Here is a 27,368-nt window from a genome sequence, read left to right as displayed (position 1 = left end):
GAAAACGATCTGCGACGGGGACAGAGTCCGCCGTGAGCTGATAGCTTCGTGTGCGCTGTGCTCTCGCCGCTTATAGTTGGCCTTGAAGCGAGCGGCAGCAGCGAAGTTCGTGAATTCGCTCGTTGCTGCAGCCGCGCGCTTCCTCACTCCAGCGTTTTGACAGCGAGTGCGCGCGGTCATCGAGTGAGATGCGTTCAATGTTTGCTTGTGCGCGCGTGACACCATGCTTGTTAATTAGTTAGCAAGCGAATGTTTACCAAGTTTATACGGCTGCAAAACTACTATCCATACTTCGTATAGCTGTCTACTAATTTGCTATCGCAATCGATGCTTCGACTTTCGGGCGAAACTGCGACTTTTTTAATTTTATACTTGTACTTTTTATATACTGTTTTTTTTTTATTCTGGGGATTTGCTGTAAGGCTTATGTAGTACAAAAGTTGAACAAAAGGGCATCAAATAAACGCATCCAGCCTGTCTGATGCAGGTACTCCATCGATTAATTGGCGCACTTGTCGTTCGTTGTCCGACGGGTAAAGTCATCTCGAACATTCGGGTTTCGTTTGACCTCCGCGTGAGCATCCTGTGCCTATGTTAACAGGACACAGCCAACAAAATGTCACGAATGTCCTTTGTGGACACGTGCGTCTGGTATATTTTCCTCGCAACTTGTACTATACCTGTAGACGTTTCACGGCTTCAATAAGGGAGTTATGGAATTACAGGACCCAAAGTTAGGGGACGCATACCTTAAGTGTAACCCATGTTACCCTTATACTTTATTTGTACGTTTCAATACTTAAGCAGTTATTCTCCCCTGTGCTTTCGCTGGCTTTCTTGTCGGGTAGCTTAATTATGTTTTTTTTTTCTTCTTTTTAGGGGCGAAGCTCCTTATAGCGGCACCCGTTCGTCCCCGTCGTCGTAGTAGTAGTGTGTAACCAGTCTGAGAAAAATGAGAAAAAAAATTCCGAAGTTGTGTCCGTAGCGCGGAATCGAACCAGGGACCCCTCGCTTCCGAGCGCGCGGCGTTAGCCCACTACGCCACGAAGCGGACATGGACACACGCACCACGATGGCAATAAATACCCAACATTAACGAAAGGCCGCGTTTCTAGCGCCTTTCTAACGCGTTTGTGCTAGCGCGTTACGGCCCGTGTAAGAAGCTGGTGTAAGACGCTGTGGCCTCTCCGCCTTACCTTCAACGCGTTTCGAACGCGCTGCCCAAAGCGGTGGCAAGTCAAGTTCAAGTCGAGGAGCGTTTATGAATACGGGGGGTATACTCTCTCGGCAGTCATGTGATGGCGTCGGCAAACGCGGTGCACGTTCCGGCATGTGTAAATGGCTGCGTAAGACGCTGTGGCCGCTCCCCCTTACTAGAGAGTACTGCACGTTTCTAACGCGTTTGTGCTAGCGTCCCCTTAAGCGGGATATCCGATGATTCCCTCCGGAGCTTCGCCCACTCATCATCATTCACCCCGTGGATATGCTGTGATTTTTTTTCCTGAAATGGAATTTTTTTATGTGCGGCTCTGCGTGTTAATTTGCACGCTCTTTAGTATTTTTCTCACTTCTTTTAAATATTCACGTTGTCTGTTTCACGATTCTTTTGATTTTAATCATCCGGAGTACAGCACGCCAGCTGTAGGCGTATGGCTGTATATAGTCCAGCCTCTCGAGCGTCTCACTCGTATAACGGCGCTGTGCACAAGCGGCTCTGCGCGCTGTGCTCGGGTCCCTGGACCCCATCATGGCCGCCGACAGCAGCTTTTAGCCCGGGTGACCTTCCGGAACTTCTTCTGGCCAACAGAACGAAAACGATAAACATAAATGGCTGGGCGCCGTTGTCGTTCTCCGGTGCTTTGATGGCGCGCAGATACCGGGGAGGGAGGTCAGGTGGTTCGGTTACACGCGTTGTGTACACTGAGCGTACGTTGAGAGAGGAGGAAGGCGTGCGCGCGCTTCCAATCGTCAAAGTATCTGGGCACCTTGTCCTATTATAGGAAGGGGCGCCCAGTAGTATATCACGGTGTAAGTAAAAGGGAGTGGTGAAAGTGCAAGGAACTCACTAAAGTAATGCGTCAGCAGTAGGGAAAAAAATAGGGAGAAGGCGTAAACAGGCAGAGGGGGTGATATAGGATGGTGGCGCCCCCCTCTATTGGTGGTGGGGGACCATGAGTGATGATCGAGGTAACGGTGGTTGATCGCGATAAAATGTGTTCCGGCGCGCGCCAACATGGAGGCCGCATCGTCTCCGTGCCGTGTTTCTGATATCTGTTTTGTCATTGTTCTGATTTTTTTTTTACTACGTCGCGGTACAAGAACCCGGGTGGATGCTATAGGGTACGCAACAAAAGATATCCCTGCGTATTCTGCGTGACGCCATTTTTCTTTCCTCGATCGGCACTGTTTGCTGTCGCTTGTCAGTGTCGTCTGCTTTGTTTATGCTTCGATTTCTTTCTGTTTGTCGTCTGCTCCGTTTGTTTCTCTCTGTCACTATAGCGCAGTCTGCTTATCTTTCGAGTTTTACGCTGTTACCGTAGTCCCCCCCCTTCATTTCGTTCCGTGTTTATACCTATAGCTTTGTATACGCTGTGGTAGCTTAGGGACTATATATGGCACTGCGCTGCAAAGCTCGAAGTCACGGGAGCCGCATTATAATTTATACGATGGGAGGGGGGATGCAAAAACGGGCTCGTGTACCGTGCATTGGGTGCACGTTAAAAGAACCCCGGGCTGTCTAAATTAAACCGCAGCCTCCCTATACTATAACGGCGCGCCTCGTAACCAGATCGTGGTTCTGGCACGTACGTAAGACGCCAGAATATTTAATTTGATCGATACCTATAGCTCTCTGACTTACCGGCCTTCTTCTCGCTGCTTGATTGTAGTTCTGCGCGTTGATTACGTGAGGTTTTTCTCAATTGTTCATGCCAGTACATGTCCTTACCAGTTGACTGGAAATAAGCTGAATTGGGATTGGTAGAAAGAAACGGTCTGGTAAAGGCGACGCACAAGACGACCAACCGTAAGTGTTTGATGTCGCACAGACCGCACTGAAACGTGCCCAGCGGCAAAATGCAGGGAGAGGAGGGGGGGGGGGGGGGTAACCGCACATACCCAGCGCCTACATGCAGGAAGCACAAGGGCTGTCGCAAGTAATCTCCACGTAGACGGTGCCTCAAATAAGAGCTCGGCTTACTTGATCCACATCGGCCTTTTTCACTTGCCACGGGGTAGGGCTTATGGCCGTCAAAAACATCGCAAAGTGCCGATCGCCGATTCAACGCTTTCTTTGACACAATGGCGCCTATTTAATGAATATCGGTCTGCACAGCCGCAATGTGTTATTGTGCGTACGTCATTCGTACGTCTGCGTGAAACACACTTTTGCATACTCCCGGTATCCGCCGACACTATCTTAACTTTTTCGCGGAAGTCGATCTTCATAGCCTTGTGCCATGCGCTTCAGTCTTCAGCGAATAGTGTATAGTCTCCTACAGTCTTCACCGGCGTGAAGAATCAACAACCCACGTGTTGCAGTCTTTTGTCCACAAGTCTGTATCGTTCACAGACCAGTCGTGTTGGACGTCGCTGTCCTCATTAAGGAGCACCTGAACTCAACTGTTTCGATTTTAGGCCGTCGAAGCACGAAGCTTCATCGAGCATATACGAGCGCGCGAAAATATTTATTGCATCAAGATTGGGGAGTGAACGGCGTGACAGTGCTCGACATGCATTGAGTTTTCGATACGCATCCACTCAGGCACGTTCGATGGTCCGCGCGCGAATTTTTGTTTCCTTCTGCTTCTGTCACGTCCTTCTGTTCCGTTTCCCGCTTGCAGACGACGCTCGCGGCACCCCCAGAAATCTCAACGCGAGAGAGAATAAAAAAACCAAGAAAGGAAGCGAAATTTTTTTTAACAAGGAAAAAGGAAGAACGAATGATGTAAGGAACGACTCGAGAGAGGGAAAAAGAAATACAGAATCGAGAAGAATGGCCGACAGAGCGAGCTAGCGGGTCCGCAAACGCAAACAAATCGCCGCTGTGCGGCCGCGCTGCCTCCTCGGCTTTCCCTTTGAGTAGCGCAACACGCTTCGAGAAGAAGGCTGGGCCGCCCACTTTTTGTTGTTGTTCTTTTTCAGCCTTTCCCATCGGAGAGAGAAAACGACTCGTTGAAAGCCGCTCGGCACAAGCGTCCATGCGCGTCTCTTGTGCGCCGTTTCTGTGGAGTGCTGCGTCCCCCCTTCGTATATACCGACTCCTTCGTTGTTCCCCAGCGCTGCTGCTTGCTGCACGAGGAAGCGAAAAGGATTTGCGAGGTTTTTCTTTTGTGGTCGGCACGCATTCGCTCTGCCAAGAAGGAGATGGAAAGAGGAGAAAGGAGGTTCTGCTTGCGCCCTCTAACGTAAACAAGCAGCAGCAGCAAAATGAAGAGAAGCGTAACGGCATCTGAAGATGAAGTAAAGCTTTGCATGGCGCAGCAGCAGCAGCAGCAGCAGCAGCTGCTGCTGCTGTTGCTGCTGCTGCTGCTTTCTGATATTCTTCCTCTTCGTCGTCGTCGCCATTTTTTTACGCGTACCGCTTCTTCGCCACGTTGGGTGCGCCTCTGTTTTCTGAGCTACAGCATCCAACCGACTATACCGCCGTTCCTCTTCTTATTTTTGTCCTCTGTTAGCAGTTCTTGTTCCTGTAGCAGACGACTCTGTAGCCACCAGAAGGACAGTGAAGGCTATAGCACCCGCTGTTCTTATTTTTGTCGTCTGTTAGTTTTTGTTCCTGTAGCAGCGACTCTGTAGCCACCAGAAGGACAGTGAAGGCGACGGTCGCGCCGGCAGAAAAAAAAAAGAGAGAAAGAAAAAGACAGATAAGAAAAAGGGAGAGAAGAAGTGGTCGTCCGTCTGTTGCGTTTGTCGTCTGCTTCGAAGGAAAAAAAAAAGCGACGCGTAAATCTGTTTCTTGTTCGGTCACATCTTCTGCGTTGTTTCCTTTCCGTTCTCATTTTGTCCGGTTCCTCGCCTCGTTTCCATCTGTGTGTCGTGCGCGGTTTACTTTTTCGCGCGAGTGGTCCCGTTCTCACGATTTTCTCGCTCCTTGTGCGCTTTTCGGGTTCTCTCTTCTTTTTGGTATTTTCGAGAGAGAGAGGGAGAGAGAGCCGAGTAAATGTGACGTAGTGCCACGATTTGGCTTTTAGCTACGGCTTCGGCTCTGGTTGTGTGGGCCATCTGTTCTCTCTCTCTCTCTCTCTCTCTCTCTATATATATATATATATATATATATATATATATATATATATATATATAATAAACGCGAAATGTATCGCGTTTTTGAGCAACGATTTTCTTTTTCTCCGTTTTACATTGTATATATACCGGTGGTGGTTTCGAACTGTTTTCGGAATGGTGGTTGGGAAGGCGACCAGGTCGTTGGCAGGGTTTCGGAAAAAAGCAGTGGCTTTCGCGTTCGTCGTGGCAGTTCTAGTTCACTGCGGCAACTTTTTCGGTGTATTTCGTGCCTTCCGTGTGAGATACACTTTGCGCAGCGCCGTATTTTTCTCTTTGCCGCTAGGCCTAGGACATTACTGGTCGCTATATATGCTATGCGGCCATACATCACAGGACGGCTGTCCTATAGTCAACTGTTATCGTTTGCTTTGTGATATGTATTTATCTGGCTTCGAGCCTGCCTTCTATTTATTATTTATTTTTTTTGACACGAATTTCCAATATTTTGTTACCCTTGTTGTTAAGTGAACACGTGATCAATCTTTTACTCGAATTTCTTCTCTATATCCCCTTTCTTACTTTCTTTTTTTCTTTCTCCGTAGTTACGTTAGTCAACATTTCGGTGTCTTCGCCTATTTGTTTCCACGTCTAAATTTAGCATTTCATAGCTGGAACAGACGACCTCTGTGACAGTATCCGAAGCCGTCTGTTTTATTTTTTTTTTTCGTCGTGTCGTCTGCTACGCGTATTCTATCGAAATCGGCCACAGCACAGCGTTTGACGTCTGTGTGCAGAAGCAGACGTGTATCGAAGCTAGACGCACATATAATTTCGACGCCGTCTGCTTAGCACGTTCCGCTGCCGTCTGCTGCATAATGTATAATGCCGGCTTTAATTATCTGGCTGGCGTAGTATATAGTTCCTTCTTCCCCGAATTAATGCGCTGCTATTTGCTGTAGGTTTGTGCATAGATAAGAATTGCTATAGTCGCACTAACCGTCAGCCTTTTATTGATTTGTCAATCGATTGATCGTTATTGTCAATTTCACGCGCATATGTAACAGTTAAAAAAAAGGGTAAGATTGCGTACTTAGCACTGGACAGTTGTTATCACTACCAGGTCGACCTACACTGCGACCTCTAACTCGACAGCTTGTATTTTGTTGTTGTTAAATTGCATGTTTGTTAAAACAAACGGGCGTACAGTACAGGCAAAACTTGCATACACTCAGGGGCGGATCCAGGTTTTCTCTGAGGGGGGGTCAGCTTCTGTCAATGATGATGATGATGATGATAGTAGCCTTTCTTATTTACCGAAATTTACCGTTTTTCCTCACGATAAACCCGCGTTTTATACGGCTAAAGCAACACCTGTAGCCCTCCGTGGTATCTCAGTCAGCTCAGGCGTTGAGCACGAGATCGCAGGATCAAATACCGGCCGCGGCGGCCGCATTTCGATGGAGGCGAAATGCAAAAACGCCCGTGTTCTTGCGTTGTAGTCAAGGAGGATTAAAAATCCTCCTTGGTTGTAGTGCAGGTTAAAGAACCGCAGGTGGTCAAAATTAATCCGGAGCCTTCCACTACGGCGTGCCTCGTAATCACAACTGGTTTTCGCACGTAAAACCCCAGAAAGAGGAAGAAGACCTGTAGCGAAGTCAGGTATCGGTTTCTCCGAGCTTATAGAAAAAGGACGTTACCCAATACAGCCATGTGCTTGGCGGCTGCGCCTGATAATACAGGGTGTTAAAAACTAAGCTTTATGGTTTTCTTAAAGTTAGGCACTGGGAGGCATGCGAAGACCACCTGTGCAAATAAGTTATGTGGCTAAGGGGGCACAAAGTGAGATGATAATTATCGCTGTGAGCAGCCCAATTAACTAAAATTGAACAATTATTTTTTGTTGACTGCAGTAAGCGGATATGTTTGTATTGAAAACTTTGGCGGGTGCGCCAATATGTTTGCATTGTATACAATTTGTATACAATATGTTTGTATTGAGACAGTCGAGTTTCTACACAGTATCAGTCGGAACAATTATTCTAGCGTGTCCGTGCTCCGAGATATCAGACTCCAAATTCCAATTGTCGTACTGCGCTGAATAATCGAGAATAAAGACGCGACAATTCTCATGAATTCCCGTGAATGATCATGAAGCTCAGTGACCACTTCTGTGGAGGGATGGCCGTGCCATCTTCTCTCTTGAGTCGTGGTGGTGTGTTGACTAGAGGAACGTTCTTGAATACGGGCGTAACGGTCCGCTCCAACGCAGCAACCACTACGCTGGTTGTTTACGATATGCGAATCACCGCGTATGAAGTCTCACGACGCCACCTACAAAAATAACGATGTGGCGTAGTATAGGCGAGAGCGCGAGCCAGCATCTTCATGTTTTGTTTCCCACGCGACGTCATCCTTTTACACAAGGCGCGCATCTGCTCCCGTTTCTCTAACCACGCGACGCCATCCTATAGGGCCCGCGCGCTGGCGTTGGCCGCAGACGTCACGCTCCCCCATTTCGCAGCCGCGGCTCGAGGCTTCGCCCCGCTCCGCGAGAACGCCCACTCAGATAAACGGATCCGGTGGGCTTGAGCCTCCTATGCTTAATGTACGACAATAAAACTGCGAAGGTACAATGAAAAACTTGTAGCGTACGAACGGTACTGTGCTCGTACTGGATATTGTCAACGTGTAACTGTGATCACAATGAGTGCTACAGTTAAAAAATGTTGCCTATGCGTAGTTCTTAGTTTAGCTGTTAGTTGTTATTATTTATATATGAACACTTCAGCAAGAGACCTCTTTTATTAAGCAGGTTGGTCGCGGAACCGATGACAGCCAATGAGGCAACCGTTGACACTCCAAGGGGAAACTAAGTTCATTAGGCGCGAAGGCGCTCGAGCGGACCTCGGCGTGTTTGGCAAAAGGGACGTCCCCTCGTTCATTCGACGCCACCGACGGGACGAGTAAGGCACGGCAGGCGCCAGGAGGTCCAAGGTGTTCATGAGAAAAAATAACTACGGCAACTTCGCGACACCACACTCCTACGGAATACAACTAAGCTTGTGAGCGAGCTAGCTTTACTTCTACATGGCTGATACCATTGGTACTCGCGAAAAATACCATTGAAGAATGCTGGTGGCCATATTTTTTTTCTTTTTTTGTGACAGGGCCCTCCCCCTGTCAGCGAGGGGGCGATGCAGAAATCTGAGGGGGGGGGGGGGGGGGCAGGACATCCGGACATCCCCCCTGGATCCGCGCCTGCATACACTTGCGTGACGCTTACATTCTTATTGGTTATTTAGTCGCTTTAAGCCTTTGTTAAATAACTATCGAAAGCTAAGCCACGTGACACATTGGCTTCAGAGAACGTTCACGTCATCATAGAGTCTGTCGAACTTTTTTCTTGTCCGCACGGTAAGTGGTAGTGTCGCGATCGTGTCATCATGACGTCACGCTCTGCAACTTGTCTTTAACGCATACGAAGTATAGAAACACTTTCATCGGGTCCCCGCTAAATCATTTTCAGTGTAGCTTGTTGCAGTTAAGAAAGAAAGTTAGATTCTCTATGGAATGTTGATCTGAAGCAGAATTTTTACTTAGGGCGCTTCAAAGTTTTAAACCAGATTCTTACAGGAATAAGAAAGCGAAGATTGAAGCACCGAGTTTGCAACTTTGGAACATCGGCACTAAAGACATTCGCACGTCAGCCAATGGCTTACTTGAAATCCTTATTCTTTAATTACTGGAGGTTTCCAATATAGCCACGCATGTTTCATAGCGGCGTGCGACATATTTACGTCCTGATGGCGGTACTCACAGCACAGTGGTGTCTTCTCTCATCGCCGTCCTGTGGAGTTGTAAACTTGACGTTTCATGCACATTACCAAATCCTATTTACGGCAAATTTTGCAAAAGAAAGAAAGAAAGCAAGCGAGCGATGGCCTAAATCGAGACTTCTCCCCGAATGATAAGATCATGGGTGGATATCTGAACGATTTATTTAGAGAGGGAACTCCCGGTGTGCGGTGGAGAAATGATTTGAACGCTCGCAATATCTGCGAGTTCAGCGCGAACATATAGGGCAGGGCACAGAGAATAAGTGACGACCGCTGCAGAATATCTGCTGGTTGATTAAGCGCACACGAATTAAGGGCTAGAACTATACTGTCTGAAATTCTGCGAGAAAGGTGGATACCACATCGGCAATGCGCGCAATGATAAGGATCGTAGAGATGTAAGGGAGAATATGCCAATGCCACACTTTTGTTTGTTTTGCGAGGCTTCAGCTATCGAGAGCATTACTCGTCATGTTCACAATGTTCAGGGACACCTTTACGATGTCGTCTAATGCATGCGCACTGCTGTCCTGTTTTTTTTTTCTTCTTCTTCTTTTTTTTTTTGCATTGGTGCACCTGCGGTGCGAATCAACACAATGCGCGCGCACCCTTCAGTGTATACAGTATAATCCGGATATAACGAATTATCATGTATAAGGAACAGCTAATGGATCCCCTTGACAATTTTTGTATAAAAGTTTTATTTTATATATCGAAATATTGATATATAAAGCTGTTTCGCAATCCCCTTCGAGTTCGATATATCCGGTTTCGACTGCATTTCATTACGTTATATAGTTTGAACAAGAGGGGTGGCCATCTTGTGTGCGGAACATTGCAGCTGCATGCTCTCTTCCTAGCGAGCAAGCTTCAGAAACGAGCTGGTCGAGAAAGTTGAGCGACTTTCGATATACTCAGTGTACTTTTTTTTCGTCCAACAGCTTGCAAGAGAAAGAAAAAACTTATTTTATCTGTTTAAGTTAACTAAGTGTCGAGAAGGCCGCTCTCAATTTGAGGCGTGGTAAGCCAGAAAACGCGCAAAGGCAGGGAACGGTGGCGACACCGACTCCAAGTTCCCGCACCAGCCAGCCATTTCTGACGTCATGAATTTTGCCGGCGTCTGCTCGGGCCCATTAAAGTTTTTGTCGATAAATATTGGCTGCATTGTATTGTAGAGAGGCGAAATACTGAACTTATGGCAAGTTTCGAGAACTATAATTAGTGCGTCACAATGGGCCAAATACGAAAAATACGTTGAAATAATCGTGACGTCACACTGATTTACCGGCGCTCGTGTTTCGGCGCGAAATTAAATAAGAACGGAAGGAATAATAATAATAATAATAATAATAATAATAATAATAATAATAATAATAATAATAATAATAATAATAAACTTTGACCGACATTTTCTCTTCTAATACTCAACCTATTACTTCATAATTAGTGTGTTCAACGAATTAATGCTTTGTCAGCGTAAACTGATCTTGTATATCTCTTTAGTGTCCCTTCAAGGCAATAAAGCGACGTGAAGCAGACGACGCTCCGAAACGCTGCAGCCTTTTAGACATCATCCGCTTCCTGTTGTGTGCCCTAGAGGGGGAGATACCTTCGTACGCTCGCAGCAGCTGTATAAAGGTGCGTCTTGATATTGATGCATAGCGTGCACGCTGGGCGACGTGCACGCCCGAGCCTTAAAAAATATAATAATAATAATAAAAATAAATAAAATAGAAAACAGCAGGAACACGCGTTATCGTGTTCCTGCCGTTGTTTAACAACGGCAGGGAACATCGTCGGGAGCAGACGACATCCTGAAAAACCGCACGAAGAGAGCGTCTTCTGCTTCCGTCCGGTGGTTGAGAAGGGGGAAAAAAAGTAATAAATAAAGAAGAAGAAGAAGGGAGCAGTATAATTTCGGCACTTTTTATTCTTGTTATTCATTTCACCTGACGTGGCTTCCGGTTTCCGTTTTTGAGGCCCCTTCGTTCGTCGTCTGCCCGGAAGGCGATAACCGTTTCGGTTCAGCGCTGTCGTCTGCAACGTCGGTGTTCGTCGTCTGCTATAGAGCCGCGCTGAGTGCCCCGGGCGCGTCGCGCCCGGTGGTTCTTGCACCTCGCTTGCACAAGTGTGCTTGTTTTCCATTATTCGCTTGATTCTTTCTTTTCCTTCTCCTTGTGCAGTCGCGGCGCACATGTTCGTCACAACTGCTTTGTACGCGCTACGACATTTTATGTCTGCCAACACTCTTTGGGGCAACGCCGTACACGTGGGGGACAGCTGGAAAAGAACAAGAAAGGACATTCAATGTTACCTTTTTTTAATTTTACAGCTAAATTGCTAGCTAACCTCGACATAATGAGATGAAAGAGTAAGTAAGGGCAATACACCTTCTAGGAGTCAACATTGCGCGTGCGCTAAGCGAAATACCCGGTAAAATGAAAGAAACAAAAGAAGGAAAAAATGCGTTATTTTTTTAATACCTCTATTGCTTCTACTACGTTGCTCCTCGTGCATTTTCCCGTCATGTTCAACAAGTGAGTTCAGCACAATTGAGTAGATATGAAAATAAGAATATCTTAGGCAACAACCGTAGCGTTAACAAGACGAGATGCAAGAAAGGTAACATGACGAACGAGCACTATACGTAGCGTAAGTAAAGGTGACACGACGTAGCGTGCGTTCGTCCTGTCATGGTGTTCGGGTTAGCGCTGTGGTTATTGCTTTTGAACCGACCGGCCCGAGATCAAGTTCGTATAAGAAGTTCCCGCCAGAAGTTCCCACTTCCTCCGCTTGCACCATCCCGAGTTCTTTGAGGCCGTCTACCCATCCTTAGAAACACAAAATCAGCGTTGCTGCTTTTCAACCTGATGGCGGGTGTACAGGTCCGCATAAATTATTATAATATACCCTTATGGTTCACTATGTGTGATTGATAACCAGATCTACTAATTTATAAAGTAGGTTTGTGCGAATATTTGAAATTTTGAATACAAATATCAATCGAATAGTAATTGGTATATTCGATTCGGATTCGATTCGAGAACACATCATTCGAAATTTTTGAATTTTTTTTCTTCTCGAACGTAAGGCATAAGAATACTTATTGAAAGTCAACAGAAAAAAAAAAAGAAAAAAAGACTGGTGTAAATGGTGAGTGTTCCAAATGATCTTGCTACAAGAGATCCGCAATGGTTATGCGGAGGGCCAGTTTCTAAACGAATGCATCGAGCAAATAACTTCTCAGTGATTTCCAGTCATTCAGAAAAGGATGCCTCGCCTTTAAACAGCATATATGACTTTGTCGTTTCGTTTTAAGCAAATCAATTTATCACTTATTGAATACCTCACCACGTTTGCTATTGCGCATTTAAGCTAGGGCGTAGTGCTGAATTAAGTATTGCATTTAAGTATTTAAGTATGGCACGGAGGCAACACAGATATTGCACAGGTCTGCTTTAGGCATAGCACGTCGCCTCGGTAGCGTTATACTTCAGGTGAAACGTGATCATAGCGAAGCCTGCTGTATAAGAAATCAGGCATGCAATAAAAATTGTAACTATTGTGGAGATGACATTGGAAAAGTTTATTTATTTATTTATTTATTTATTTATTTATTTATTTATTTATTTATTTATTTATTTATTTATTTATTTATTTATTTATTTATTTATTTATTTATTTTCCGGCCTTCATCGAGAGTGCGATTAAACTCGGTGTGCTTGCAATCCGCACTCTTGATGAAGGACGGTCGCCTGCCGAAACGTCGTAATTTAATGTTTGTTTTTGCTTTTTTTTCACTAGCGCCTGCACTATTATAGCTTCTTTCAATTTATGCAGGGTGTCCCAACTATCATGTACCAATATTTAAAGATACGCAAATGCCACGTAGCTGGACAGAACCAAGGTAATGCTGTTTGCCGTCGCTCGGAGATACTCGGTTTATTTTTCGCATTCTGCCTAATTACGCAATTAATATAATTAATTAATTGAATAATCAACTTCTCAAATATTATAATTAGATTAAAAGTGTCAATGAGAAAATTGTAGAGCAACATGAGAAACTCCCGTTATAGCCTTCTGTCCCTCAATGTGTTTTTCCTAGCGTGAAAGATGCCTCCACTGCGAATACACGCAAAGTGCTTCGAGCGGCCAGTCGCGCGGCAATATATATATATATATATATATATATATATATATATATTCGAATCGGGAGAAGGTAGGTGATCAATGGGTGTGTATTTTTAACTTTTACAGGCATTTTTAAAAATAGGCTGTTGCAGATAACAATTCCAGTCCTTAAGTTGGATGGATGGAAACAACTTTATTACTTAAGTATCATTCAGCGAGGCGGACATTACTTGCACGAAAAATCAAAACGCTTATTTAACTAATTTTTAAGAAAATGTCTAATTAGCTTTCCATTATTTACTTTAAGGCACGTACGTATTGCAATTTACGAATTGTAGCCGGTGAGTTTTACAAGTCGTATCCACTTGGAACGAATTTCCAGAATGACGACAGTTTGGAGATATGCTCCATCAAACTCGCCGTAAAAATTCAGTATTGTTACCCTTACTTTTTCAACAAAATGCTCTTTTATGCATTAAGGCACAAAAGTAACTCGCAGGCCCATGTATGTCGTCCCACATTTTGGGAAATAATATCTCGGAACTGGTGTCATCCTTGAAATTAATTCCAATCGGATACGTCTAGCTAGTTTACCGGCTACAATTTGTAATTGCAATATGTGCTGTAAAGTAATTAAGACGTTAATTAATGAATTATTGTTAATTAGTTGAATATGTGCCTCGATTTCTCGTGCTAGTAATGTCCGCTTTTTCGAATAATCGAGCTCAAGAACAATAATTATGCTATCTTCCATGGGCGATCTAAAAAAAAAAATTCCGTAGAAATTTAAAGTGATGACCCCGTATAATAACGGTGTAGAACCTTTCTTGTGTCCTATTCTTTGTCTTTATTAATGAGGTCTTCGGCGTTATATAAAGCGCACGATCACTGAAAAAAAAAAAGACGACGAAGAAGAAAGGTTGGTTATAGTTAGCTGAGAAAAATGAGGGGCAGAGTTTTGATTTCCTGAAATTTTTTCCGGAACTACAGCTCTCCGGTATATGGCTGAGCTTGACACGTCACGGATTTATACGTATTTGAGTATATACGTGCCTATCATTTTGTTCAGAACAAGCTCTCAAAACTCACTGCTCGATTCTTTTGGTTCATTTACAGCGCACTTTCGTCCTTGCCGATCGACAATCTCTTAACTATAGTCCCGAGCTGACGCATCTTTCTCATCACGTCACGAGGAGCATTTAAGGGATGCGAAAGTGCAGCGCTAGCTCTGTCAGTTATAGACTGGTAAAGTATTCTTATCGAAACTGTATGTTAATATACAATTGGTGAGAAACGCTGGTTGTCATAAAGTGTAAACCGAAGGCCAAAGCTGCCCCTTTTAAAATTTCGCACCGAAACCTTAGCGCCGAAGCGACAGATTGACGTCACAGATATCGCACCATTTAATCGTATCCAGGCCGCTTTGACGCAGAAAGAATCCTCGAAGCTTGCTAGGTTCAGTTCTTTACATTTTATAATGGAATGGGTGGTCTCTCTTTACAAAAAAAAAAAAAAAAAAAAAAAAAGCTAAGCAAGTGTTACAAGTTTATAAAACCTGAAGGCGAAAGCCTGCCAGCTATGGAAGAAGATGACGGTGAACGCGCTAGCATTGGCACAAGTGCGTCTCTGTGACCACGTGACGTGGCATCAGGGAATCATGCTCGTCTCGCACCGCGGAGGCCCGGGCTCGATTCCCTCCGAGACCGAACTTTACAAAATTTTATCTTCAAAGCCACTAATTTACTTTGTTTACAGGAACTTTCCTGAGAAACGTGACGTCAAGCCGATATTTTTAAGCGTGTTTTTACTCTTAGCGGCGTCGGCCATTTTTCGTCACGGCGCAGTTGCGCCAAGGTCACTCAAGGTCACCGCCAAGGGCACCGCCAACATCGACTCCTAAGGCTTTCGCCTTAGTAAGCGATTTACTGCACCTAAGTAGACGCTGTCAAAATATATAACTTCAGTGCAAGCTGATGGCGGAAACATCAGATCGACGTCGCCGTGCAACCGTCTTTCGTCTCTCAGTAAGAGTAGCCGATTCGCTAATATTGCAGAAAACGGTAGCAACAAAAGTTCTTGTAATACGCAGCGATGTGCATCGATGTTCCATGCAAGATGTATCTGCATTGTGTAAAATACTGTTAACGTTTAGCCAGAACAGCAATGCGTTTCACGGACACATGTTCAGCCTGCATTTCTTGAAACTGGTTCTAAGCACAAAGTTTCTGGCAAAATGGTGTGCTATAAGCATCGGCTTGACTGGTATTCTGCGGTTGGAGCATTCTACGTAACGAATGTAACTAAAGAGTTTATTAGTAAAACTTTATTCGTTATTAATACGTGTGCCACGCAGCATTCATTTCAACTGCTGTCAATGAATCTGGGCGTCCTTGTGGATTTTGCCATAGGCGTCGTATCTTGAATGAATCTTAAGATACACGATACTTCCTATGATGTGTCTGAAATACAGACACTGATGTATGTCTTGCCGAATGCGTCATGATACAGATACAAGATACCAGCCTTACTAGCACGTTATCCCTGTTTATAACCTGTACACCGCAGTAAGACACCCAAATATCTTCTTAAGATCTAAGATACATATATCTTCGATACTGCCCACCCCTGAATTATCCCCCCCCCCCCTCCAAATGTTAAACTAATGTGATTCCGACATTTAAATGACCAGGTACAAGTTTACCTTTCTCAACTGGAAACAAGCAATACATGGCTGGCGTAGACATTTTCTCTAGCTCTCTTTGTCGGACCTTTCCTGTTCGCCACCCGGATTGCACGCCTATTTTCGTAGAACTATTGGCGATGTTTCTAGCGCTATGCAGATTTCCACAAATGAATCGTCAGCTGTCGTATAGTTACAGACTTTCTGTCGATATGTTCTTCGCTCTGCCCGGTAACGAATACAGCTCTCTTAAGTGTGTTCCAAAATTTAGTCTATACGCGTACAAACTCACGGAATATCAGTGTACTGTGGGTACCAGCTGCCACCGCGGTTTACACTTAAACGGAATATAGCAGATTTATTAGCCAGACCGTCTCTAAGTGGACCTGTGATTCCTATTTCACCTGATACTGCTTACGTCACTGAAATGATTTTTAATAATTATCGCTGGGTTCTGCTCAAAGGAGAGTGTTTGAGAAAATGGTGACTTAGTACGTCTGCGAAATTTGGCTTGGTACCCGCGTTCTCTGCTTATTATTATTTCTTTAACCAAGCCCTAGGGGTGATTCCGGACCTGTTTAAGCTACATCCTACCGCCCGATTCGTGGCCCTTAGTGGATACGCGCCTGAAGAAGAGGAACATCGTCGTCATCATCACAACTGCTCGCGCTCTGTACGTCGACATTTTGTATGACTTTACTAATCTCGCAGGTCAACATTTCGACACGGACATATATAAAATTTTGCATTTAAAACAACGATTTCATATAAATCACGCGCTCTTCTGATGCACTTTCAAGGGAAATCTTTCTGCATAGTTTCACATCAGACCACGCAGAGCCACTTTTGTCCAACTGCGTTAAAGACATTTTCGTTCAGTCGGCAGTCTTTCTGCCGGCTTGCCCGTGAATTATGAGATTAGTGGATGTCATTCTAAATTGCGATGGAAAATGGAAAGAAGATGCCATCGCGCAGTTCGCGTATGTGCCTTTAGGTATTCACAAGTGTATCGGTTGCGAAAGAATTCACTGTTCTTATACGCGTCCGTCCACCTCGTCCAACGCCACTACGCTTATAATAGGGTCTAGCAATTAGGTGGGCGGTTGTTCAAGCGCCCGTTTAATGGGCCGTTCAATGGCCCGTTCCGAGCAGTTGACGTCATGGATTTTGATAGCCTCTGCTGAGAATTTTTAGTGCAAATGATTACATTTTACATTCTGCAGTAACACAAGGCTCAACCTAGCGAGTATTGAGGGCTTTTTTTTCTGCTCTGAAACAGCCGAAAAAAATTTCAAGTTCATGACGTCACACTTAAGCACCGGCGCTTAGGTATAGGCGCGAGATTCAAGATAGGGAGACTTTTCGGCCGTCATTTTCTCCGCTACAGGACACGTATGTTATAACTTTCGATTTGATTTTCCATTATTGTTTTCATATCACGCGGCTGTTCGAGCAGCGCAGAGATCCCTGCGATAAGGGCGGCGCGCGGTGGCGTGCGAGTCGTCTCCGAACCAATCACGACCGGCCAAGAGAATGATGAAAAATTAACTAGAACGTTTAGAAAGCACGGGCTCGGCCAACGTTTTTCGACCGGGTGACTGAAAAATAGCGTCTTGAAAGTAGACTACGCTAATTTGAACGTATTTTAGAGTTGCTGTTGGTTGGTGTTCAGTTGCACATTGATTATAAAGTTAATTATGGGGTTTTGCGTGTGGGGTTTTGCCATTTTAACATTCCGTCTCTGTCAGGACGCGGACTCAAATCGGACCCGCGATGTCATGCTCAGCAGGAGAGCGGCATAGTCCATGGCCGTTGCAAAAACGGGTATTCGGTTCCTCTAGATTGTCTTTTGAGTTAATACAGAGTCTAAAAGAATTCTATTGAAAGTAGCTGTCTGTTGAACGTTTCTGTGTTTGTGTACGTATGCTTATTATATGGGGAAAGGGGTGCGTATATTGAAAATCTAGAAGGCACAGCGTCTAGCATCAGTCGCCCGCGGTTGCTAGGCTGAAATATAGTTACTGTATACATGGCTTGCACGTGACGTCACGTCCGCCCGCGCCGCTGCGTCCGCGCCATGCCGGAGCACCGCGCGCGACGCCTTCGCATCTGATCGCGTGCGCTTATGCGGTCTCACTGTGTTTTCTAAGCGGATTTCACCGCTCCTCGCGAGAAATGCCACCCGTTTACAGTAGGCCTGCGTTTAACGAGGCATTTTACGCAGGACTGATCGGTTCAGCGCGTGCACGATATCAAGAAAAAGTGAAACTGTGCGAGCGATGTGGACCCGTACACGTTGCGACTGAGTGCGGATACGACGATGGACGTTAGCGCTTTCCCCGATGTCTGGCACGGATGCATTGTAAACTGCCTAGTTTTCTCTTCAAGCTTCGCGACACTGGAGGAAATGAAGGCTTATAAATCGCTTGAATCCCACAACTACTTCACAAGCGGTTGGGTGAAAACACTGTCGGCGAAGCGGCTGCAAGGAGAAAAGGTGCTCCTACTAGGAGATGTAGGCTGCAGCCCCCGTTTTCCATGCCGCATTTTGTTTATTCCAGAGGCATTCCCTGGTTAGTCAGTGGTGCGTGCAGGAGACACGCAAGATTGGAGCTTGGTGCAGAGAAGAAACGAACTGATACTGTCCATTTAACAATCACGCAAAAGCGGAGTTTATGTGCTCGGGTCTGAAAATTTTCAAACAGGATATGCAGCTTGCGCGAGTGTTTTGTGGCTGGGAGAATGATGTGCGTACTTTCCATGCTTTATTTGGATCGATATTTCTGCATTGTTTACATGTATGTTTTGATTTCAACATTTTTCAACGCTGTGTCTGTGTATGTGCGGTCGTCGTCGTAGCGGTTTTCGGGTGGCGTTGCGCCGACTCCAATAGCTCTTGCCGGTGCAGCGGTCACCGCGTCGACCTCGGGAGTCGTTCGTTTAAACCATCGCCTTGCAGCACGCTCGTAGCGCGCAGTGCCTTCATTATTTGCTTTGTAGCCTAGCAAAAGCGTTGGCGCCCAGTCCGGGTTCGTTTCTTCACAGAGCTTGGACGGTCTTCCTACAAATGCAAACAAATGTGATTCTAGTGCAGCGTTAAGTGCGCATTATGTAATATTGCGCAGGCTTAGCTGTTACGAAGTGGGCGCCGCACACTCGAATGTTTGAGAGATCGCCCTTGAGATCAGCACGCTTGATACGCGCAAGCCACAGGCTGCGCCGCTTCGAGATAAGTGCTTTCGTTCGAATAGTTACTGTATATAGCTCTCGCAGGCTGAAATTGACTGAAACGCCGCCGGCGACGCCTTTAGCAACCTCTGTGAGAGTACGCCATGCCGCCTAACGCCTAACCTAACCCAACCTAACCTAATTAAACGCCTGGGAACGTCGCGGGGCGTGCGTCGCGGGCATCAAGGACAAAGTGGCGGCGCATTGCTACGGTGTGACGTCACAGCGTCGCCGGCGGCGTTTCAGCCAATCGCGTTCAACCGCGGTTGCTAGGCGCTGTACCTCGAAAGGCGTAGCCTCGCTCACTACGTCGCCTTTGCGACGTAGCCTATACCTGCCCGTTCATCTGCTACAGTTTAATATCAAACAACTAGCAGGCCGTCTCGACCGTTGCATAACTGCCATTGAGTTTTTATATTAACATGGCCATTTCCACGGAAACCTGTCCATCCGCGCGCAATATACTCGTATGTTTAAAGGGCCCCTAAACCACCTCAGATATTTTTTTGAACATTTCAAGTAAACACGCGCATCGAGTTCAGAATGCCGTCACGATCAACGATGCCAAATGCTGCAGCGCCGCGGGCGCGGTTAAAAAAAAAAAAAAAGAAAGAAAAAAAAAAAAACACCCAATGCCGTTCTCCTCTCCTGGCCTTTCCGGTATCCCCAACGATGTCACCAGGGCCGCTATGCAGAGCGCACCGTCGCTCTGACCAGTGAGCACTGACTAAGCACGATAAGCGCGAAATTAAAGGCATCGCTACAAATACCAGCCCTGGGTGCATCTGGTGATGTCAACTGAATCGACGATGTTGATTGGTTGAGCAAGAAGCTACAACTTCCGGTTAGTCTGCTAGCAGGTACACGCGCTCCCTGCTCTTCCGTGTTGCTTTGTTGCTCGCTTGTGCGCGCTTGCGAATCGGTAATTACAGCCCGCAACGCAAGTGCCAAATCGCACGCGTTCCAACACAGTCGTGCTTTGATTAGCTGCGCGAACAGAGTGCGACAGTGTTGGCCTTTCTAGACGTACGTGCGCGCAACACAGGGTCCATAGCGGCAGGCATCGCATGAGCACAGGCCGGCACGGAAGCAACAGCGGGTATCCGAGAAGCGCTGCACGTTACCGGCGCGGTAACTCGCCGCACGCCGTTTGCCATTCGCGGGCCGCCGTTCGATGGCGGTTTTGCTCGCGAACGGTAAGATTACCTTGCCGTAGAGAGGATGAGACCGGGACCCATCTGTGCGGCAGCCTCACCGCCGCTGATCGCTCGACGGCGCGATATCGTCGCTAGGCCTTTTCGGGTTCCCTTCAAAGCTAAAGCGGACACGTCGCTTCGGAATGAATTACTGACGCCCACGAGCCGCAATATTTTCTTATCGTTGTTGTCGCTCCTCGCAATAATTGCACACAAAGAAGAAAAATACGCTGATATTAGGAGCGCCGTCCGCTGCGATGCGAGCACAGCCGAGTCGGTCGTCTCCCGTCGGTAGCCGTGCGCTGCAGCTGAGCTCGAACTATCGGAGCTCTCGTTCATGTTAAACGTTTGACAGCGGATTTTGTTTTTCATAAAATGTACAATGTATGCATCACTTTATCTAGCGGAAATAATTTTCCTTGGTCAGAAGCTGCAGCCGATGCTTTCGTCGCCGGCGGCGAAGGCGCGCAGCTTCGCGCGTCGTCGATTGGCCCGTCGATCGTGCAGCGGGCGGTGCGCCGGCCGAACTGCCGTATACATTGGACACCTCTCGCGCGGCAGGCATTCTACGGCACTGGAGGTCGGTTCGCCGTCGGGGACGTGCCTTAACCGGAAGTAGACAGTGTCTTGAGAAGCGCGTTATATAGCGGCGAGGAATGTCACGTGACATTTGGAGGAGCACTCGGCGAGGAGGAGAGACCAGCCGACGAGGAGTGAGTGAATGAGTGAATAAACTTTTATTGGGTCCAGCAAAACGCGATAAAACGCGCACCCGGCTACGGGACCGACAGGTCTAGCCCGCCGGCCCGATCACGAGCCCGCTGGACGGCCAGGATTTGGTCTTCAAAGAGGGGACTTCGCAGGAGCGCGTCCCACTCTTCCATGGTGAACTTCAGGGCCCAACGACCCGCACTCCCAGAGCATGTGAGCCAAAGTAACAGCCTCACCACAGGCCACGCAAGAACAATTCGGATAAATGTCATTTGGGTAGGAGTTAGTTTGCAGGAGTCTGAGCATGACTGCCTGCGGCCTGCTTAGCTTAGAATGAGGCGGAAGGCCATTCTCGCTAAGTAAAAGAATTTAGTCACTTCATTGTGCATGATAGGCGAATGCCTGTGGTCAGGGGGAGAGTCGTCCGATGCGAGGGCAGCGCGGTCGGTAAAGCCACGCGCAGCCTCGTGGGCAGACTCATTGAAGTTCAGAGGAACCCCCTTGACCGCCCCAACGTGGGCAGGGAACCAAAGGATGGAGTGTGTGGAGCTGTCGCCTTGTTTGGCGCATTTCAGAATTTGAACTACCTGCTGGGCTACCCGGCCTTTCTGGAATGCCCTGACGGCCACTTTCGTATCGCTATACACCCTGTCTCTCCGACCGTCTTGCATGGCGAGTGCAATGGCCACCTGCTCTGCCACCTCGGGGTCCGTCGTCCGAACTGAGGCACAGTTGATGACTTTGCCCAACGTGTCCACGACGGAAACTGCAAAAGCCTTGCCGTCTCGGTACGCGGCGGCATCGACGAAGCTTGCTTCAATCTTGTCCTTGTAGATTTGTTTTAATATCGTGGACGCTCTTGCCTTGCGACGACCTGTGTTGTGCACCGGATGAACGTTGCCGGGCAACGGGGCGACGACGAGCTTCTCCTCTATTTCTCTGGGGATCTGGGTGCAGCCGACGACGTAAAGCTAGAGGTCACTCTAGTAAAGCCCCTCGATCCACGCTCCACCACCGCTTGGTCGGCGAAAACGTGTATGGAGGGGTTTTAGACGAGGAGAGTAGCGAAGGAAAGAGCGAAACGAGCGAGGGCCGTGTTTCGATCATCAAACGCATGTAACTCCGCTATTACGGCACCATTTCGAAAAATTCTCGCGGCTACGTGTTCGTTCTAGACTCGTGCACAACTGCAACACCACAACTAAATTTCGATCTCTGGGTGGTTTAGGGGCCGATACATGTGCACCGATTTCCAAGGAATAATGTTTCTGCCGCCTCCAAGGATTTGTCTATGTGCACGTGTGTGTGTGATCTGTTTATAGAAACCCATTCATTCGTATGCAATGCATGTTCACTAAAATACATATATTGACATGGTATGCATACCAAATTCTAAATAGCGATATCTGTGCACTTTGTAAAGAAATCGTGTGTCGCAACCTGTTTACTCAGTGCGCAATGCGTTATTCCTCCCTGACACAGATGGAGCACATCGTGGAGCGCATGCAGAACGAACAGACCGGCGTGCCCGTGCGGACGGTCAAGAGCTTCATGTCCAAGATACCCAGCGTGTTCACCGGTGAGTGGCCCTAGCTGTTCCTCTGTTACCCCGCCATCTTGTATACCGAGTGTTCCAGCGAACACTTTCAAAAATTTTTAAAGGTTGCCTGTGGCAGATAGCACAATTCTAGTTCATGAATGAGCTGGTCGGCTCGAAGAGGCGGACATTACTTGCACGTAAAATTGAACTGCATGATCGACTAATTTAAAAAATGTACTATTTAAGTTTTTAACTAATATCCTATGGACCGCATTGCAATTTACAAATTCTATATAGCCGTGGAGTTCGCGAGGCAGATCCACTTGGAACGAATTCTCAGGGTGACACCAGTTTTGAGATATTCCCGGACTTTGCGGAGAAATGCATTGGCGTTCTAGTTAATTTTGTGCTTCAATGCATAAATTAAACGACGTTTTGTTAAGAAAGTAATTGGGAGGGGTGCGCTCCTCGCTTGCTGCTACTCCTTAGGTGCATTCTAGGCAAGGAGTCGTGGCCGATGAGACCCTCGCGTCCCCGAATGAGCACCACGGATTGCTCGGGACTGGCCTTTGACCAAAGCCAGGGTTGCGATGTTCCATCCCGGAATCGGACTGATTGCGGAATCACGTACCGGTTTTTCGAAGTGGAATGGGGACCGATTATTTTATTCGAATGAAACTGCGCCTATTTTAATCGGAATGGAATGGCTTCGTTTTCATATACTTTTTCTTCACTTTTCCCCGGAAGTTCAGGCCATTTCTGCCATGCTGTCTAAGGCAGGAAAACATGCTATCACCTTGAGGCTTATTGCCAGAAATAAAGAATGACAATGGAATGGGCAATTTGCCTGCATTCCTGGAATTGAATTTGCTCGAAGTTTCAACTTCATATAAGTGAAAGGAATTGAACTTTTCCGATAACTCATTTGAGAGTAGAATTGACAGCCACACTCCGCAACCCTCATCTAAGCTCAGGCGCCACAACGAAGCAGTCACGGTGAATGAGACAACACGTTTCAGGGGCTCACCGACAAGTCTCTCAACAAGCATCAGTCGACCACGTGGCGGCTCTTACAGACGTGCACCTTTCCTACACCGTCCCTTTACCATCACATATCTACCCCGATGCCTTCACATCGCACTGCTAAACATGCCACACGCAGATATCGACCACATTATCTGGGCATGCCCCGCAGCACCACACACCATCAATGATGCACAGCACCAATCCTACGTTCAGAATCACCACGCCCGAGCAGTGGCAGGCCATGCTAAGTCACAGTTTCGCCCGAAAGGCGAAGATTGCGATAGCAAATTATTTATAGACAGCTATATGCAGTAAGATTAGTAGATTTATAAGCTGTATAAAGTGCTGTAAATATTCGCTTAATAACTTAAGTTGTAACGGCGTCATAACTAAGTAACGGTGTCATGCGCTGAAGCAAACACGAACACATCTCACTCGATGACCGCGGAAACTCGCTCTCAGAACGCTGGCGTGATGAAGAGCGGCAGCAGCGGCGAGTGGATTTCTCTTCGTGCTGCGTCTCGCTTCAACGCGACCCTGTCAAAAAAAAGCAATCAACTCCAATTGGGAAATTTCTCATTGGTACCAATGGGGAAATTTCCAATCGTAAATTACTACATAATTGGACCAATTAGACCAGCTGGAACGTGACCAATTGGTTTTTGTTGGAGTGACCAATTGTACCCAATGGGTACCAATTGATTTGAAACCAATTGCATGGTTGGAATGACCAATTGCACCAATGGGCAATAGCAATACACATATATACCCCACAAAGCAAACCTAAATAGGATTCCAGCTGTCAGAAACAGGTTTGCTATAGCCTTAGTACTGCATGCAGATATATAGCTATAACTCATTCCAGTTACCTTGAATGGGTTCATACACTGGAAATAGGATTTTCTAGTTGGTTACGTTCTAGTTTATTCCTATTGGTAGTCCAATTAGACTTGGTAGTTGGGAATTTAAGGTGGGCCTAGCTGGCAGTGGCACACGACAGGGGTGGTTTCGGGGGTTGTAACCCCCCCCCCCCCCCTGAGGCCGACCTAACCCCCCTTTTGTTTAACCCCTTTTCTTTCCTCACGCATTTGAGTACTGCAACTAAGATGTAAGACGCGCAATCGTCTGCACACTCACAAAAAGCGCATTGTTTGACAATTTCCCGTGAAGAAATTGAAATTAGTGCTGTTTAGATGGTATTGGCAAACTGTCAACCCCCCCCTGGCAGAGATCCTGGGTGCGCTACTGCTAGCTGGTTCAAAGGTGGCAAGTCCAATTGGTCTCAATTGGTTGCATCCCTGACTGAATCATAACCAATTGGAGGTAATGATTTCCCACTTGGTTGGAACCAAGTCCAATTGGACTCAATTGGTTTCACTTTGACTCAATTGTAACCAGTTGGAACTAGGGATTTTCCAATCGGTTGCAATTGGGTCCAGTTCATTACAATTGGCAACTCCGATTGGTTTCTCCTCTGACTCAATCGTAACCAGTTGGAAGTAAAGATTTTCCAATTGGTTCCTATTGGTCCCAGTTGATTCCTATTGGAAAAGTCAATTGGAGTCAATTGTTTTTTTTTTTTTTGACCAGTGAACCAGGCTCACGACAACACAGCGCACACGAAGCCATCAGCTATCTTTGGGTTGGCTAGCCTACGAACCCAGGGCAGATTATACCTCCAGGATAAGACGCGCGCGGCCGCACTCAGCCGGACCATGCGTAGCCGCGGCCGGAGTAGAAGCGGAGGCGCATGCTACCCTGCTGCTGCTTGGCTGCTGCTTCACGTACAGGAAGGTGCCAGCCAATCTCCTTCGTGCACGTGAAGCGGCAGCCAATCAGCGACAGCCGAAATGGACAGTCCACTAATTGGACTCTTAGAGAATACCGCCCCAGGTGACATAATCACTTGACGATGACGTCATCGCGTGTCGTCATGTTTGACGTGATGACGTCATCAGGAGATATCGTGACGGGACGATGCCGTTATCACGTAACTTAACATTTGACGTGGAGATGTCATCACGCGACCTTTCGTGTGATGACGTCATCACGCGACGTTTTAGGTGAAGACTCAATCACGTTTCGTCATCATGTCAAATGTGACGTCACCACTTGGTCACATGGGTTTTGATACCATCGGATGTTAACGCCGGATATTTTTGGTTCGTGGGCCATATAATGATTTTGTATTTATAAAGAATACTCCCCTCAGCAGTTGTAGTGGCGGTATTTCACAGCTTCTCAGGACATCCACTCTCGCAGGGCCGGGATGGCGAGTAATTTTTCGTGTTACCTTAGGCCTCCTGGAATATGACAGAAAACAGCGCAGACAGAGGGCGGTTAAAAATAATGGTGAATGACACCATTTTTGGCATAACAGTGATTAGGTAATTATTACATCAAGGTACCAACTAGTCCTGCTTAAATATCCTTTTTTTTTTTATTTGCTGCACATTCTAAGGTGTCTTCTTTCCTTTCTTTATTGAAACATTAACCATGGAACTTTTAATTACTGGCTCCACTTTTGAAAAGTTGGCCTCGTTCTCATAGAAAATATATATATGGCCTGTTCAACACAACTGGTAACAGGTGCCAAAATCTTTGCTTTCCATAGCTGCCGTAGTACGTATCACATTCCCTGCCTTCAAAAATGTGTCTGTACCTTGGTTGCTCTGCATCTACTGCAAAGCAGCTCTGTAAATTACAGTTGAACCTCGATATAATGAATTATCGGAGATAATGTAGTAAATTTAAATTTGGTTGGCCGTGCTTTATTTTAGTATTTTACTATTAGGATGTTGAAATCGAAAATGTAAGATCCGAAACAATATGGTTTACAACAAAGCGAATATTTGTTTGTTCGCAGTTCTAATTATATGTTCTGGTGGCAAATATGTGAAATAGTCAGCAAGAACATTTTGAAAAGGCACATTCTGGACATGCGTGCATGTGTTGGCCAATCACGTGGCTTGGCTGGCCTGCAGCTGGCAGGCCAGTGAGCCAACTCCACTGATTTCACCAATTGCATGGTGGTGCATTAACGGTGGTGGAAAGCGAATTTTCTATTGAGAATTGTTCATGTGCCACGTATTCACGTTGCAAACTGCCGATCGGCCATCAAAATTGACAGGAGACCCTTTCCTGGCCTATTGCAGGCATCATGTTTGCGTTTCTTTCACATAGACCCAATTGCAGTTTCTTTTTTTTTTCTAATATGAGCGTATGCGCTTGTAAGAAATATCATATATAACAAAGGTGTTTTTGTGCTGGTTGCAACTATGTTATGATGCCGTTCAACTGTGCTTTGCACATGCAGTAACCCACATAGCTGTGCTCTGCGTCATCGCATCTGTATGTTTTCACTGCAGGAGCTGATCTGATTGCATGGATGATGAAGAACCTCGACGTCGACGACCAGAGTGAGTTGAAATTTCTTGCTTCCCTGACTCGTTGACCCAACTCTCTGAAAAGTTATTTCTTTGAATTTGCTTAGTAGACTTCATTTGCTCGTTTGTATTTGCTGCAAACTTTAAAAATGCATTGTGTACATGAAACCCTTGGTTTCCACAAATGTGCTACCACTCCCTAAAGAGTTGCATGTCCATGCTGTTGATGCTAATGATTCTTGTCTTGTGGTCTGCCCAGTCAAAAAAAGCAATTGACTCTAATTGGGAAATTTCCAATTGGAACCAATTGGAAAATTTCCGATCGTAAATTAGTACATAACTGGACCAATTGAACCAACTGGAATGTGACTAATTGGTTTTTGTTGGAGTGACCAATTGTACCCAATGGGT

At 46.3% G+C, this 27,368-nt stretch overlaps 1 protein-coding gene across 2 annotated transcripts in view; it reads left to right on the top strand.

The window, feature by feature from the left end:
* LOC119458061 (regulator of G-protein signaling 7) overlaps positions 1 to 27,368 on the top strand; it is an 85,518-nt gene that overhangs the window by 17,894 nt on the left and 40,256 nt on the right. For both annotated transcript variants that reach the window (XM_037719861.2, XM_037719860.2), the window contains exons 2-3: positions 22,488 to 22,584; positions 26,940 to 26,990. In XM_037719861.2, the coding sequence (XP_037575789.1) occupies positions 22,488 to 22,584; positions 26,940 to 26,990 (148 nt within the window). The remainder of the gene's footprint in view (positions 1 to 22,487; positions 22,585 to 26,939; positions 26,991 to 27,368) is intronic.

Source organism: Dermacentor silvarum, chromosome 7 (assembly GCF_013339745.2).
Source record: "Dermacentor silvarum isolate Dsil-2018 chromosome 7, BIME_Dsil_1.4, whole genome shotgun sequence".
Lineage (NCBI taxonomy): Eukaryota > Metazoa > Arthropoda > Arachnida > Ixodida > Ixodidae > Dermacentor > Dermacentor silvarum.
This window is presented reverse-complemented; position numbering and strand designations above follow the sequence as displayed.